Source organism: Oreochromis niloticus, linkage group LG3 (assembly GCF_001858045.2).
Source record: "Oreochromis niloticus isolate F11D_XX linkage group LG3, O_niloticus_UMD_NMBU, whole genome shotgun sequence".
Lineage (NCBI taxonomy): Eukaryota > Metazoa > Chordata > Actinopteri > Cichliformes > Cichlidae > Oreochromis > Oreochromis niloticus.
The window spans coordinates 39,043,512-39,061,101 of record NC_031967.2 but is presented as its reverse complement, the minus strand read 5'-3'; the positions used below and the strand labels follow the sequence as shown (position 1 = coordinate 39,061,101).

Genomic DNA, 17,590 nt, shown 5'->3' with positions numbered 1-17,590 from the left:
CAAAGGAAAATGCTGCAAAAGGACATAAAATCACTAATAAACTTGAATAAAACACAACAGAAGTAGAAAACACTGCAAAACAGAACAAAAAATGGTTCAGTGTCACAGTGCCAGTTTGACTGTCCTTATGGCAAATATGTTTTTAAGAGTTTCGATTTCAGGAAGAGACTATTTAGATGAGCATTACTGCAGACAGGGTCAGTTCTGGACTGTTTGGTGCCCTGGGCGAACACTCCCTCGGGTTTCCCCAGTCTTATAAACAGTATATTTCAAGATTCAAGATTCAAAGTGTTTATTGTCATGTGTACAGAAGAAATAGCATTTCTCTGTGCAATGAAATTCTTCCTTTGCTGTCCATACACAAATGCCAAGTTAGGTTGAAGGAACAAGATAAATAAAGATAAAAAAAAATAAGAATAAAAATAATGAAAGATAAATAAATAAGTGCAAAAATAGGTAAGTGAAGACAAGTAAGGTATCCAGATGTAGATGTACAAAGGAGCTTAATGTGCAAAATGAATTAGTGTGCAAAGTGTCCTGATGTGCAAATTGCAGTTGCGGTAGGTCATCTGTTCAAGGGTCTGATAGCTGTGGGGAAGAAGGAGTTGTTTAGTTGGGACATTCTGGATTTCACACTTCTAACATTCGTCCTGAGGGCAGAAGTGTGAACAGTCTGCATTGGAGGTGTGTGGGGTCTTTCAGGATGGAGGCAGCTCTCCTCTGGACTCTGCGATGGTAGATGCTCTGCAGAAAGAGCAGCGGGGTCCTGGTTGTTATCACTCTCTGCAGGCGTTTGCGGTCCATTGCCGTAGTGCTGCCATATCATGCAGTGATGCAGCTGGTCAATGTGCTCTCCACAATGCAGCTGTACAACCTGCCCAGGATCTTGGCCGACATACCAAATTTCCTCAGCCTCCTCAGGAAGTACAGCCACTGTTGAGCCTTCTTGACCAGTTGTGTGGTATTCAGTGTCTAAGGGAGGTCCTCAGAGATGTGGACCCCAGGTACCTAAAGCTGCTCACCCTCTCCACTTCACTCTCCCGGATAAACAGCGGCTGGTGAGGCCTCCTCTTCTTCCTCATGTCCACTATCATCTCCTTTGTCTTATCAGTGTTGAGGGTGAGGTTGTTGTCCTCACACCCTGACACCAGACTGGCCACCTCTCTCCTGTAAGCTGCTTCATCCCCTCTAGTAATGCAACCAATCACTGCAGTATCATCCACGAACTTCCACCGTGATGTAGGAGTCATTATTTTGCAGGTGGGAGAGGGAATAGTGAAGATCAGCAGCGATGTCATCTGGCATGGACCTATTGGGCCAATAGGCACACTGCAGGGGTCCAGAGTGTGTGGAATATTGCTCTTAATGTAGGCCAGCACCCCTCTCTCAAAACACTTTGCAATGATTGGAGTGCCACTGGTCTTTAGTCGTTTAGGCAGGTGGCTGCGCATATTTGCATAATGAGTGAAACTAGCACCACTGAATGAACAATGGGCTGGGAGGTCAGTTCCTTGCTCATTAATATGCATATTCTCATGACAGTTGATCAACAACCACTGATCAATGGCCATGAGTACCATTCACAGAGAGTTGGGGAATGGCTGCAATCACAGCATTGTAAGATGGGGACAGATTAGGCCCCCTCCTGGATTCAGAGATGGTCTTTCCCTTTTCACGTAAATGGCCTTCTTGACTCCGCGCTCAAACCAGCGTTCTTCCCTGTCCAGGATGTGTACATCCTCATCCTTGAAAGAGTGTCCACTGGCCTGTAGGTGTAAATAGACTGCAGAGTCCTGGCCTTACTACTGAATGTTATCTTGTTTCAGGATACATAATACCGTCCATTATCCAAAGATCTGCGCAGATGGCAGAAGCGGAGCAGCCGAAGAGTAAACTGTTAAAAGTAAGTACTGAATATTATGTCACTTATTTATGTGCAAATGTTTAATAATGAGGAACATTAAAACATTACTGTTGGCCACATGTCGGCAAAGTTATCTGACATTAGCAATGTTTGTACTTTCAGTGTTTACTTGATTTTAAAGCTTTAAAATATAATAATACAATAGTTGACCTTAATCTTACAGAGAATGTGATGATTTTATGGATAATTAAAGTCAGTCATATATCCACAAACACAACAAGCTGAAAGTCAGTGATGCTGCTCGGTTTGCAGTCCTGAATATGACGGCACAAGCAGGATTCACTGCACTGTTAATGTTAGCTATGTTATATTGCTGCCTCTGTTCGGTGGTGTCGAGCCAAACGGACTTTAACGTGTGTTTGAACGAGCTGACGGTTCACTCGTTAAGCTGAAAGAAAGATGCTTTAATCACAGGAGTCACACATGTGTCCACTGGACCATCTGGGAACTCTTCTTGTTTAGCACTCGTAATAACACAAACACTAAATCCTCCTTCTCTTGTGCTGTTTTGTAGCAGTGTGTACACCTGAGACTGTCACCTGTCTGTCTGTCCTGCACTCTCTCTCTGTTTCTTTCTCTCTGATTGTGGAATAAAAGTATGAACATGTATTTATAAGTTACACTTGTGTTTGAATCCTGCAGCTTATCACACATTTGATTTCCATGTGTGACGACTGCAAGTGTCCAGAGTGAGGACAGACTGAGGGACCCACTGCTGCACATCATCTGTGAGGCTTTGCACCCCTGATGATCCACCAGGACAAACTCAGCAGTGTGTGAGGAAGAGGAGGAGGAAGAGCCAGCAGCAGCTGACAGATGGAGAGAATAGACAGACTGTTCCCTGTTTGTGAAGGACTGCTAGGAAAGTTTACAATAACTAATTGTCTGTCCTGAATCAGTCTTATTAGGTAATGTTCAGATAATGTTATCATCCCAGTGTTTTCAGTGTGGGAGAAAGTACTCAGAGCCTTCAAGTTACACACTATGAAAGGCAGCAACAAGTTTAATATTCAGAAACCTAAAGTATGTATCAGCAGCAGAATGGAGCTAAAAATAAATGTTTGTTTCAGTTCTATGAAGCTTTGAGTATTTTGGATTAGTAGCACTGCTGTGTTTGTTGCATCATATTGCTGTAATTGTTTATATGCTTTATATATTCTGAGGTAAGTTGATCTATAGTGTTACATCATATTCTATAAGGATGTTATGTGTTTGTATACTTTCTGCCCAGTTTGACCCATTTAGCAGAAGTCAGCCTGTTTAAGGCTCTGATATCTATTCTGTATGACTTAAAGCAGTTATGACATGGTCTGATTTTCTCACCCAATAAAGGAATATTTAATATATCAGTCTACTCTGCATTCTATCAGAAACAGTTATCACAGCTCGTACATTTTCTTTTTACACACATATATAAGCATTGAGCCAAATTTAGTAATACCAATATATTAAAAGAACAATGTTTGTCTCTTATATATAATACATCTACATATACACTGTCAAAGATACTTGTCTTTGAGTGAAGATTTAAGGTGATAGGACATATAAATAACTGCAACTTGAATCTTTACTGAAGCTCAGTATTTGACACACAGTTCACTCACATGAATTTCACTCACATGTGCTGTACCAGTGTACCTGCACATGTGATGTGACAATAGAAGTGATTTGATTTGAGAGTTCAAACTCACTGCTGTAATAACTTATAATGATTAATATAATAACTATAATATTGGCCATATCATATTTATAATGACTTTAGTCTCATGAACAACATTAGCTAATTGTTATTTACTAGTTAATCTTAATGACTGTTCAGTACAGAAATGAAGCCCAACAATCATGTTTTACAGTCCTGTGGTCTCAGCCTCAGATACTTATTAAATCACACAAAGCTCATGTAGAAACAAACAAACAAACAAACAAACAAAATATGTTCTTCATTTCTGTCAACCACACGTTTCCAGCTATCATGGTTGCTAGGCAACCTGGGCAGCGCGAAGGAGGCTAGACCGTCCCATTTCACAAGCCTCGCACTTCCGGCCTTAGGCTGCGTACTTTAAGGCTGCAGACCCTGAATTGGGATACAGCCAGAGAGCATCGTTATGGAGCTGCTTCAGCTGCTCTTACCTGCGCTCTTCTTCGTGAGTGTTCTGAGAGGAGTATGCCATATGTGAAAGTGATGTTACGAGACTCGTTTGTTCTTCCTGGAAACTGTGAGAGTGAAGAAGGGGGTAAACTTCGCCAAATACAGCCGCAGTCCCGGGATGTCGCTGCGCACCGACACGGAGTTTGTCCAGTAATCCTTTTTTCACCAGCAAACACTGTGAAAAACTAATACAAAATGAAAACACAGATACGCAGTGTCCATATTTTCGTCTAATACACGGAGTCCTCAGTCTCTGGCGGAATGCGTGCTTAATTGAACACCCGCCAAAAGCATGCGTGCCACAAGCACAACTCTCAGGTCCACCAGTAGGTGGCGACAACACAACATGAAACCAGTTTAAATGCCTAATTTTGAACTTGAAATGTAATTATTATGTGACTGCAATGCAACAGCTACGAATACTTTAAATTGTATTTTGTATTTTATGAATATTTACGTTGTCAAAGTGTCTTTCTATCAGTGGTTTGTTGTGCAGATTATTGACTAGAGCGTTTGTATGAATCACAACAGAAAATATTCACAAATCAATGAACAATGACCAAAGAAGATTTCTGATTAAAGCTTTAATTTACTGTTTTTATTTAAACTTCTGTCATTTTATGTTTACATCATTAGCATTTATTTGTATGTATCAGGGGCGATTCTAGGATCAGAGCTTTGGGGGTGCTGAGCACCCAGAGAGCTGCCCAGCCAGGCAAGATAAACTTTATTCATCACGATGAGACTTCTTCCCTGTGTCGCTCAGTCCCTGCATCCTTAAATGTCTCCAGTTGTCCCGAGTTCTCTATGACTGTCTCCTTGGTGCATTTAAACCCTTATTCCTCCCTGTCCTCGTCGTCTGTTGTCCTCATCTCCGTTATCAGTCATCATAATTTTAACATCTCTGTGCAAGTCTGCAAATTTCTTTCTTAAATCATATGATTCTTAGATTCAACAAGTCTCTCTGTGCCTGGGTCCTCATCACAAAACATGACATCACTGTTTTGTACATTTTAACACAATTTAATCCCCATATTTGTGAAAGAAAAGCAAAACACTTTTTTGAAAAGTCTGTAACAACACCATCAAGTCAAAGATAAAGGTTATTTAAATGCTGCAAAAGAAGAATGGATTGGAATAAAAAATACATATCCTAACCTTAATTACTGGGGGAGGATAATGAATGATGCTCATAGTGAGTAAAAAGTAAACTGAGTGCATTTTTTGGACAGAGATTCACTTTTAATGTGTATGTATAATATAGTACAGATACATAAAAAAACACTCCCAAAATAGAATAAATTATTACAAATAAAAATCTTTACTGCAGATACTAAATTTACTAATTTAATAATACTAATTTTGTGTTGTAATATTTAATCGGGTTCATGCTTTCATAGTGGTACTTGGGAGACTTGACATTTTTATCAGGTGGTACACACTGTAAAAAGTTTGAGAAACACTGATAAGTTAAGTGTATGTGTGCTTTTGGAAAACATTTAAAGCTGCAGTACAGAATCTTTGAAACAAGCTAGCTTAAAACATTTTTAGAATATAAACAGACCACTCTGCTTCTCTTTACAGCTCCTCACTCCACCAGGGCTGTTTGGCACTTTCTGATAGTGCACAAATGTGGTGCACGTACTGCAGCAGTCATACAGACAACTGGATGGTCCAAAGGTTGGCCTACCTATTACTGGCTGAGGTTTTAGTAGAGTTGTGGCTGAACCACATAAAAATATATCATTAATTTTAATCTCCCAAATCAATGATAATGTTATGTTGGAATGTTGTTAAAGAGGGTCAAAAATGTTTCAACCCAGTTTGTTTTGCAGATTCTGTATAGCAGCTTTAATATAGGGAGAACGCAACTTCCTGATTGTATGAGTAAAATCAGGTTTTTTCTCTTTGTCAGTTTAACAGTTTGTTGTGCCTGTCACTGTTCCCTGTCTGTTTTCTTACCTGGTTCTTCGTGACCTTGTACTTTCTCCTCACATCCCCCTCTTTCCTCTCTCCCTCTTTGGACTGACAATCATACACAAATAGATTGTATTCAATTAGATGAAAAATTACATTAATATGAAAAAATACTATTAAGATCACTAACAAAAAGTCCTCTCTCAGTTTACTTTCAACCAAAACGAAAATAACCAAACCACATGAACATCTAATAAAAGATTTAAATATTGAAATACTGATCCAACATTATTCTTGATTGACGGATCATTTGATTTTACACTTTTACCTGAATGTGGCTCCTTTTTTTGAAAAAACTTCCTTTTATCTATTATGAACCTGGCTGTCTCTCTGTACAAACACACACACACACACACACACACACACACACACACACACACACACACACACACCAGTTGTTATAAGGTTAATGAGCATTCGGTCAGTTAGCTAGTTAGTATCCATTTAAAACAGGACAGTGGTAACAACAGTAGGCTAGGGACAATTTTAAGTTTTAGATTTTAAATAGGCTATATATATTTCAATGGGAGCAACAGGACGGTCAGATGTCGCTGATTTTACTACAGTATAGGACGGACTGCAGTGTTGAAAACTTACTGCAGGTTACCTGGGTGTAATGTTTTTCAGCTAAAAAGAAACATGGCCTGACTCCTACCTAACTATATAAAGAGTAACTGAAGGTTAAATGCAGCTAATATGTCCTGTTTTAAGCCAGGCACTTACACCTCCGCTCCGCTGCGTCTCAGCCACCATCGCTCTGGCAGCAACGGTGCTAGAGCCAGAGTAGGGGAACAGTGAGCTGGAACAAACCATTTTGGGAGGGAGGGGGGGTATCTATACTTTTGTTGTTAAAATGTTATGTCTCAACCAAGCACTGTATGCTTTTTATATTTTTAGCAGTGTGTCGCACAAACAGCAAATATTGTCAAAAAAAGTAAGAAATCTTTGGGGGTGCTTTGATTCATTTTGGGGGTGCTGAAGCACCCCCAAAAATGGGCTAAAATCGCCCCTGGTATGTATGTAAGTGAATAAATAAATGCATTTCTTACAACGCTCGTTTCTTCTGTCACTACAGCAGCAGTCCACTCCACCGTGAGTCAGGCTGTGACGTTACTGTCAATCCTGAAGCCAAGTAGGTTGAAGGTGAAGACGCTGGGACACTTTCTGATTCTCTCTGCATTTGTTATCATATCTCTGATTTGTCTGTGAGGGGTTTTCTCTTGCCGTGGCACTCCTTTTGCCATCTTTTGACTCTTTGTCCTTCTTCGTTCCTCAGCTGCATGTTTCTGGCCTGCTGTGTGTGACAGTGCTCATCTCTTGGCTTTGTTCTTTGCAACAACAAAAAAAAATATCAGTCTAACCAGTTCGTCAAGATAGATAACGGCACGTTAGGGGGAAAACACTCGTGTGTATGAAGTCCAACACGGGGAGCGTGGTGACGGAGGAGAAAATCACAGGTCAGGGGTAAACTTCTTCAATGTTGTTAATTAAAGCGACATCCAGACTACTTTATTCAAACCAACATGTCATTTTGCAATATCGCCCAGCCAAGTTCAAACATATATCCAACTGTATGCTTCTGCCTGAAGCAGCCAGCGCAGAACAATGATGATATCAGAAAGAGAAAAAACACGTGTACACTTTACAGAAACTATCGATCTGACCTGTGGCCATTTGTTGCGTCCTTTCCTCTCTCTTTCTGCTTTTCTGTCAGTCAGTCTTCACTGCATCTATCAAAGAAAAAGCAGAAAAAGATATATCTATCTATCTATCTATCTATCTATCTATCTATCTATATATATATATATATATATATATATATATATATATATATATATATATATATACATATATTTAGATAGATAGATAGATAGATAGATAGATAGATAGATATAAACATGGTGAGGTGAATAATCTTTGAAAACTCATACTTCAAATAAAGATGTCTGCTTACTTTAATTGTGTCACATATCTTCCTATTGTTTTTCAGTCTACTAGAAGTCGTTGTTTGTTTGTCTGCTGTGACGTCTATAAATAACTCTTTTGCACTAGCAAAAAGAAGGGAGAGGCTGCTATCCTGAGCCAAGAAACTTTCAGGTTGATCACTTGGCAAACTCGTGAATCCTGTGATGTGACAGATGTCACAGCCTCTTGTCATCCCTCTCGTATGTCATTAGCCCTCACTCTTCTGAACTAAGGCCAAGAGATGTAAACATAAGGTTTACCAGAGCAAAGAGGTGAACGGCGCTGTTTTAAAACATAATAATTAAAAATATATATCTACAGGAGATTTTAAAAAAGTGAGAATTAATACATTTTAATCTGATCCCAGTTTTGATAAGTACAATATACAAAACATATTTATTTACTTTGAATATGACTTTTTTTAGTAACTTGTTCAAATAATGCTAGCGAATTATTTTACCTATATTATTTTAAAATTGCCATACATGTAAAATAATGAGTATAGGTTAATCACAAAATTATTTTGCATTTTTGTAAAATTCTGTTTTACTGGGTTTTTTTTTTTTTACTTTTTGATGTATGCATGTATGTATGCATAGCCGTTGTATTGCACATAAGGATGAGAGCGCGATGGTAAAGGGAGATTGCTCCAGGACAGATACAACAGCAGTATAATGTTAACGCAGCTTGCAAACACCGGCACAGACAGCATGCTAATGCTAAGCTAGCCAGAAATCCAGATTGACGTTAAAGCTCAGTAAATGCTGATACCAGAGTAGCGAGGTCATAACGTGATTTGCTGTAAAACCAGACGCTGCTGAACTTCAACAGGTCGAAGAAATGAACTTCTAATCACGTCATCTAGAATTACAAATGACTGCTGAGCTTAACGACAATCCGCACACACGCTGCGTGATTGATCTGTTTCACCGCTGAGGCGGATTTTGCGGTGAATCTTAAACACAGAGGAGTGTTGTAGGCTAAGAGTTACGATAACACCCCGAGGCTGTTCTGCAGCTTCAGTAAAGATTAGACGGTCTGTCAGCGTGTACTTAGTAAAATAATGTGACTTAAAGCATAGGTTAAATATTTGAAAATGAATCATTCATTCTAGACAAAAATTAATTCAACAACTGAAACACTGTTAAAGGGATTTAAAAGTAAAATCGACATTAAATCGTCTATCCCTCACGCCGCTGTTTGTGTGTAGTACAAAGCCGAACACAAACAAGGCGGACGGAGAGATCATTACGAACAAAAGGAGCTAAAAAAAATGTCATCGCTTGGGCTTGATGTCACGCTTTGATAAAGACTGGCAGGATGCCCGGTAAGAGAGTTTGACTGAAAACAGTGAGGTTATCGCAGCCTAACCCACAGCAGAGTGCAACATGCATCTCTCGGGCTGGTTCGTCCCTTTGCTTTTTACCTTTTAATCAAGCAAGTGTCGTCAGTCCTCCACGTTTCACTCTCCGTTACTCAGTGACTGTTGGTGAGTTGTAGTTGTTTGTCTGCACGCTTTGTTAACCATCAAGCTCTCCTGGATTTGACTTGCACACGCCCAACTTAGTTCAATAAACATTACGTCAGGTATTTGACTGTAACCTGTCATCTTATCTGATTAATTACATCAATTATGTTACATATTTGAACGTGAATAGTTTAGACCGAAGATGATTAAACACAGCAACAGCTACAGTGACAGCACGATTACAGCACATCCCTCACTGTTTTTCTATTGTTTTTAATCAGTAAAAAGAAAAACTAATTGGAATGCTGGAAAAAGAAAGCACCAAATGTCATCACCTAGGCTTGGTAAAGTTTAGATAGTGACTCTGGCAGGCTGCCCAGTGAGGGAGTGGCTTTGATTGAGAACAAGTAATCGTGTGCAGGATGTCACCGGAGACATGTTGTTTTGTGTAGAAAGGAGTTTGTTGTTACACTTTCATTGCGCTGAATGACAAAGAGTTGAGAGCAGAAACAGCATTATTTCCACATTCACATTTCCCCCCCTCATGTATTTCTTGAAAAGGGGAACAAAGGATGACTCATGTAGTCACAGAGAAGGCACAGTATGACAAATGAAACAAGCACATTCCTCATGGATTTGCAGGTGTGACCTGCAGGTCAATGATTTAAGTTTGTTGTTGTGGACAGTGCTGTCGTCTATGCTGTTGCATGCTGGGGGAGCAGGTTGAGGGTTGCTGATTCCAACAGACTCAATAAACTGATCCACAAGGTCAGTAATGTTGTGGGGATGGAGCTGGTGGACTCCGATGTGAAAAGATGTAACAAAAAATGTATTCCACAGTTTGCTGGTCATCTTACAGGAGTGGTCAGATTTAAGTTATCCTCAACAAATAACCTACTACGGTAGGAAAACCGCGTGGCTCTGTTCTCCCCAGCTGCCGCGTATAGCTTAAGCCGTATTAACTCTTTTTCTCTCTCCCACCTCCCGCACCGCATGCGCTTAATTTGCATACATCCGTGACGTCCGGATTTTAACTGTCAACACAAGTCTTTAAGGCACATGTATTCATGGTAGGCCTACTACGTAACCAAACCAACACAGCAATAAAATAATTTTAGTTCCACCACCATAAACATGCATTTACTTGTTAAATTATTAATTACACCAACAAGTTCAACAACAGCAAAATCTAAATAGTAAAATATATGAACTATATTAACTTCCCACAGAGGGGTCCGGCTGCTTCCAAATAGAACACATTTCATTCATAATGTTGTAAATCCAAGCCCATTATGTATTCATGATTTGAATCCTGGGTTGTGTGAAATCCCAGAAATACACCGCAATCTGTGAACTAAGGTGTAGGTCTATTAGGTTATGTTGTGGTGATCCTCGAGTTGGGGGATGGGTGTTCATACTGGAGTGCAAAATTAAAACCAATGGAAGATGGACAAGAAAAGTTCAAAGTCATCAGGTGCTCAGTTTAGAAAAAAGAGAAAAGAAGAGGAGGAGAAATGAGCCAAATATACAGGTAAGCAGATGTGTCATTGGATCATGGCAGGTCATCCTGAAACAATCAGAATCAGAATACTTTATTAATCCCTAAGGAAATTATGTGGGTTACAGTTGCTCCAAGAAGAAATGGTAAAAAATAGTAACAGTAACAGACTAAACTCCAAACAACACCTTATGTTACAGATTTTACACATTTAAGAAATAGCACTAATATATACAGATCACTCAATTATAAATATCAAGGATTAACAGAGGTGATTATAAATAAATATCAAGAAAATTGACAAGAATATTCCAGAATAGAAAAGAGCGTGTGTAAAAATGGTGTAACTATTGCAGTGTTCACAGTGTGTTAGATGGAGGTGTTGTACAGGGAGATGCCCACGGGCAGGAATGATTTCCTGTGTGGTGAGTTGCTTTTTGGTCATCTCAGTCTCACGCAGAGCAAGTGTTCGCCACTGTATGTAAGTAAATAAATAAATAGATTTCTTACAACACTGGGATGCCAACAAAAACAAATCTCTGCTTGGTTAGCGGGGCAAGAGCACTTTGTCACAAACAAAAACCGAACAAACTTCAAAATTCAGATTAATCTTCATTTGCAGAAATCTGACACAAACTACAGGGATAGGTAAATTCAGCGCTTTCAGACAGATTTCATGGGAGGCTGTGATGTAAACTGTCTAAAATTTCACACGATGTCATGGTGTGGCCTGTGTCGAGAAACTAAACACAAGCAGCTTCAGTATTCCCCGTTGTTACTTTTTGGCTGAGTCCCAAATACATTTCAGAGTGACAGAGTGACTCACCGTGGGACGAAAAGTAATACAGAACAGCAGAGCACAGCAGCTACATGCACGTTTGCACATGTTTGCTGTAAATTTCCAAGCTGACATGAAAGTTGGACTAACACGTTTAAGTCACGACTGTTTGTTGTGAAACTACCGAAGTTTAACGTCATTCATGCAGAGCTAAAATTCATTATCGAAATGTATTTACTCATTTACAGCATTGTTTAAAGTGAAAACAATTAACGGGACGTTTTGATGGCAGAGGGGCATGCTGGGAGATATTTTTGTACTTTCTGACCTTTCACCCTTTGATCTGTCGACGTCATACCAAACAACCTGTTGTCTGGCCTTTTCTCTTATTCTTAGCTTGACTTCTGTTTGTTTCTTAAATCAGTTTTCCACATTTCCATTTAACTTTTTTGTTTTGTTTTGTTTTTTTAAGCTACTTTATTTATTTGTTTCATTTATTATTTTAATATTGCCAGATTTCTGGAGAAAAGGCAAAGGGACACTCTGGAAGACACGAAAACATGAAACAAACATGATCAAACATTAAAATCTCAGATATTTATTGGCAGAAAAGCTGATATTTACATCTTATAAAACTTATAAACTACAGGAACAGGAAGTGAGGCTAAAGCAAGGAGCAAGATACAAAAAAAATCCATAACATTTTTTATAAAGAGTATCACAGCAGAGGTCGTGTTTGTGTAGAAACCACACACACAGGCTTCAGTTATCCGATGAACGTCCCTCTGTCAGAGCCTCTCTCAGTGAAAGGTGTCGTCTCCACGTCACTGGCAGGTCCTCCATCAGAGCCGTCAGGTGTGGATCCTGATCTGCGGGACTTCCTCCTCCAAACCAACCACACAGCAGCAGCAGCAGCAGAGAGCAGCAGGGTTATGCCGGCTGTGATGATGATGGGAGTGACACAAGCTGCCGTGTGTGTCTCTGCTTCACGTGTGGGCTGCAGAAAGACAAACATGAAATAATGTGAGACCCACTGCGCTGACAGCTGTGATGTGCTTCACTGTTTAGCACTGAGGTGTACTTACGGGAGCAGAGATGCTGCTGATGTTGGTGCTCCTCTCACTGACAGTCACTCTCACAGCTGCAGGGCTGCCCCTCTCTCTCCACTTCCCGCTCTCTCTGCTGCCTTTATTAACACAGCAGAAGAAGTCACCTCGGTCCACCAGCTGGACCCGCTCCACCGTCAGTGACAGGTCTCCCAGTACAAACCAGTCAGACTTCACAGACGCTCTGCCCTCAAACCCAGTCCCATGTCTGAGCTTCCCGGAGGAGAGGCTCTGGTTCAGCACCAGCTCCCCGTCTCTTTCCCACACAACAGAGTCCACGGAGTCCCCCTCAGTGTGGAAATAACACGGCAGCGTGAGCGTGTCTCCTTCAGGCACAGAGAGGTTGTTGTTGGAGATGATGAGGACCTCCAGCTGGATGGTGGTGACAACCTGCCCGGCGCAGGTGAACTCGTAGTAGCCTTGATCGTTGTAGTTCACATGGGTTAGCAACAAGCTGCCCGTGGAGCTGTGCTCCACCCGCTCTCTGTAGCTCTCTCCCGGGATCCAGACACCGTTTACCAGCTGGGCCACAGTCCGAGGACTGTCATCCCTCAGCCGGTAGATCAGACTGAATTCCTGCGCTTCACACTTCACATCAGCTGATAACTCTACAGACTCTCCCAGAATCGCCGGTTTTCCACAGCAGCCATCTAAAAGCACACAGAGAGCAAAAAAGACGGAGAGAGCACCACCCGACATCATAGGTCAGGAAGGATGATCTCAGTGCTGAGAGAAAGAGAGTGGAGGATATTCAGCGTGTGGTGTGAGCTCTCTCTCGTGTTAGGAGGCGTGTCCGTCTCGTCTCATGTTACAGTCTGAGAGGCGTAACATGAGTTTGAGATTTGGTTTATTTGGATGTGTGTGGGTAATAAAGGAACTGTTTTAACCACTTCCAGAGGCTTGTGGTAAAAATTAGGATCTGTTTTCAATCATTTTCTGTGTTGTTTTTTAATTATTTGCTTTTTTGGGGTGCTGCCATTTCCGCGTGACTGATTTTACAGAGACCATGACCAACAAACATGACAAAAGAGTGTCATGTTTGTTGGTCCCCCCCCCCACACACACACAGAGGCATCTTGGGATACTTAACACAGAAAGGAGCGCAGGTTGTTTATTGAACTAGCCCGGACGTGAAACAAGTCAAACAATGCGGACACACCTGACTGTAACTAACACTCTGTGTTAGTAACTAACACTAACACTTTGTGTTAGTTACCGTGTTCAAAGGCGCGACACACGCCTTCAATCATGTGTTGGATTCTGTCCATAGAGGAGCTGACGGATGAGTCACAGTTTTACAGATAATGAAAAGGGTGCTCGGCCATTTAAAACAAACAAAGGCGGCCGTCTAAACTTCATAAAGAGTTGACTATTGAAAACTTTTACAGCCGCACTAAAATGGAAAATGATGGAATGATCAATTGAACTGTTACAAGACTGATGTTTGATGTTCATTTATCCTGTTTCATTTTTCTACAGTAGACTTATTCGTAATCGTGCTTATGTTTGAATATTTTTTGTACTTAAAAAATAAATCGATTATTCTTGGCGGGACAAAAAGCACGTGTTGAAAGCACGGGGACACTTTGCCACACGCTTGTCACATAAAGGTAATTTCGTAAAACACATCAAACATTTACTAATGTTTATTAGCAGGAAGCCTGAGCTCCCCGAAAATGGAAAACTAAGACTAGGACACGAAGGCCAGAAATGTCCCACGGAGCATGTTTTCACGGAGGCCTGCGGGGAGAAGTGCCCTGACGTGTGCTGCTGCATCACTGTTGTGTTCAAACTGGATGAAACTTCAGCAGAACCACAGCCCCACCCCCACCCTGAAAATATCCCAGGGTGGTGTAACGCTGGCTGCATCATTCCGCTAAGTCAGTGATGCGCGATCGACGCCAGCTTCATCTATTATCTCGGCTTTTCTCTCCCCTGCAGGAGAAAGAAGAAGAAATACTCACGGGGATGTAACCCCCGGATTTTTCTAACTGCACATTTCAGTCATGTTTCCGGTGCGTTCAGACATTTCGCAGATACAATAACAAATAGCCACGCTTATCTTTTTTAAACGAACAATTTCCGAACAAAGCTTGTAGGTTATCTCAAAAAAGAAAGTCAGCTGATATAACATTGTAAAACACTAACACCCATTCAGGAGGACGTGATCCTGAACATTACTGTTCAGTTTTTCGAGTTCTTTCAGATTTCCAGGGATTTCATCTGTGCTTTATAAAACGCTCCATCAGCACTAAAACCAGTCGGTCATAGGGGATGTTAAGTGCTGTCAGTGGCGTGAACTCATTTGCTTCTGTAGTGGTGTATTTCTACTGGGTGATAATAAATACGCTTATCGCAGCTGGAATGTGAAACCTGAAATACAAAATTCCCCTGGGCGGGGCAATGTGATGATAACCTGCGTCTGCCGGCTGCAAATATGAAAAGGGGAAAATGTTCATGAAAGAATGAGTCACATTCAGCAGTTAAAACTTGGCCACGGGAACCGCAGGTTTGTGCACACGAGAAGACTGTTTTAAAACAGATTTGTGAAGAGAAGGGTCTGGGAACTCCTGCTGTTGTCTGCATTACAGCTGGAGTGTATTTGGCTGTCATCCTTGTGTGGTGGCTGCTCAAATGTTACTGGTCCAGATGTGCTTCATGTCCACTCCGCTGGACACACCTATCGTGTCGACTCTGTGGGTTAGATCTCACTACCTGGACTTCATCCAGAGGTGATTAAACCGTTGAGCTCACCAGCATCTCAGCAGTCTGAAGAATTTTAAGTTTTAAATACTTTAAATTGTATTTTGTATTTTATGAATATTTACATTGTCAAAAGAAAACTGTCTTTCAATCAGTGGTTTGTTGTGCAGATTATTGATAAGAGTGTTTGTATAAATACAAAAGAAAATATTCACAAATCAATGAACAACGACCAAAAAAGATTTCTGATTAAAGCTTTTATTTCCTCACTTTTTTCTACAGTTATGTTCATATCATTTGCATGTAAGCGCCTAAATAAAGATCAGCTTAATTAACGGTGAGTCAGGATTTCTTTAGTGTTACTCATTTCGTGTTAAAATCAGGTGAAGCTGTCGGGCCACTTACTCGTCCCTCTCTGCATTTGTTATAGCCCAACATGTCTGACTGATTTTCTGTGAGGGGGTTTTCTCTCGGCGTGGCGCTACTTTTGCATCTTTTGACTCTTTATCCGTCATTGTTTCTCAGCTGCATGTTTCTGACCTGCCGTGTGTGGCATTGCTCGTCTTTTCTCTTTGTTCTGAATGCTTTTTCTAACCTCAGCCCGTCTAAGCAGTTTGTCCACATTCGTCTGGTTGGGGGAAATATCAATCGTGTGTTTAATATAAAGCCAAACAAGGGTAGGATGATGACGGAGGAGAAAATCACAGGTATTAACAGGTTAGGCGTAACGTTCTTCGATTATTTATATTATACCAACATCCGGACTAATTTATTAAAACATAGCACATTTCGCAATATCGCTAAGTTCAAACACGTGTGAGTAATCCACTTACATACTTCTGCCCGTAGCAGCCAGAGCAGAACAATGATGATATCAGAGAGGGAGAGAGAGAGAGAGAGAGAGAGAGGGGGAGAGAGAGAACACTCGTGGAAAAATATTTAACATAAGCACAGGTGCGAGGACAATTAGAAAGATGACACATAAGAGATAAAAGTAAATAACTTTCTTCAATTATTTAAATTATGGTGTCATCCAAACAACTTTATTAAAACATAGCACAGAAACCATTTTCAATTCAATTTTATTTTATTTATACAGCGCCAAATCACAAAAACAGTCGCCTCAATGTGCTTTATATTGTAAGGTAGATCCTACAATAATTCATACAGAGAAAACCCAACAATCATATGACCCCTGTGAACAAGCACTTTGGCGACAGTGGAAAGGAAAAACTCCCTTTTAACAGGAAGAAACCTCCGGCAGAATCAGGCTCAGGGAGGGGCGGGGCCATCTGCTGCGACCGGTTGGGGTGAGAGAAGGAAAACAGGATATAACAACAAATGCCTCTAACAAGGACAACAAAAATGCTTGATAATCCAGTGAGCCACAGCCAAGTGGACCATAATCAAACCACAACATCTAGAATTACAAATCACTCCTAAGCTCTTTCACTCCTTTCACTGTGGAGGCGGATTTAGTGCCCAATGCTACCAACACAGAGGAGTGCTGTAGGCTAAGAGTTAAGAAAACTCTGTGAAGCTCTTCAGCAGCTATAAAGAGTTATAGTGCATGCATAGTTTCACGTCTACTGATTATATTAATGCGGCTGGATAAATTACCTTACATATTTGAGTGTGAATAGTTTAGCCTGAAGAGGATTAAACACAGCAACAGCTACAGTTACAGCACGATTACTGCGGTGTCTCACTGCTGATATTTTTCTATTGTTTTTCATTAGTAAAAAGATTTTAAAAAAAAATATATTGGAATGAGAGCAAAGAAAGCCCCAAATGTCATCACTTAGGCTTGGTAAAGTTTTGATAGTGACTCTGGCAGGCTGCCCAGTGAGGGCGTGACTGACTGAGAACAAGTAATCGTGTGCAGGAGGTCGCCGGAGACATGTTGTTTTGTGTTTTATTTATTTATTTTGTATTTTATTTATTTATACAACACGGACGATACATGTTAACATGACTGCATTGAAAGCTAATTTGAAGACCTTGTTGCATTTAGTGACTCCA

At 40.6% G+C, this 17,590-nt stretch overlaps 1 protein-coding gene across 1 annotated transcript; it reads right to left on the bottom strand.

The window, feature by feature from the left end:
- Positions 1–12,370: 12,370 nt before the first annotated feature.
- On the bottom strand, positions 12,371–13,595 carry LOC102077078 (hepatocyte cell adhesion molecule). Its single transcript, XM_005463131.3, has 2 exons — positions 12,845–13,595; positions 12,371–12,756 (listed from the first exon to the last, which is right to left on the bottom strand). The coding sequence occupies exons 1-2, from the start codon at positions 13,565–13,567 to the stop codon at positions 12,526–12,528; spliced, it is 954 nt and encodes a 317-aa protein (XP_005463188.1). The 5' UTR covers positions 13,568–13,595; the 3' UTR covers positions 12,371–12,525.
- Positions 13,596–17,590: the final 3,995 nt, after the last annotated feature.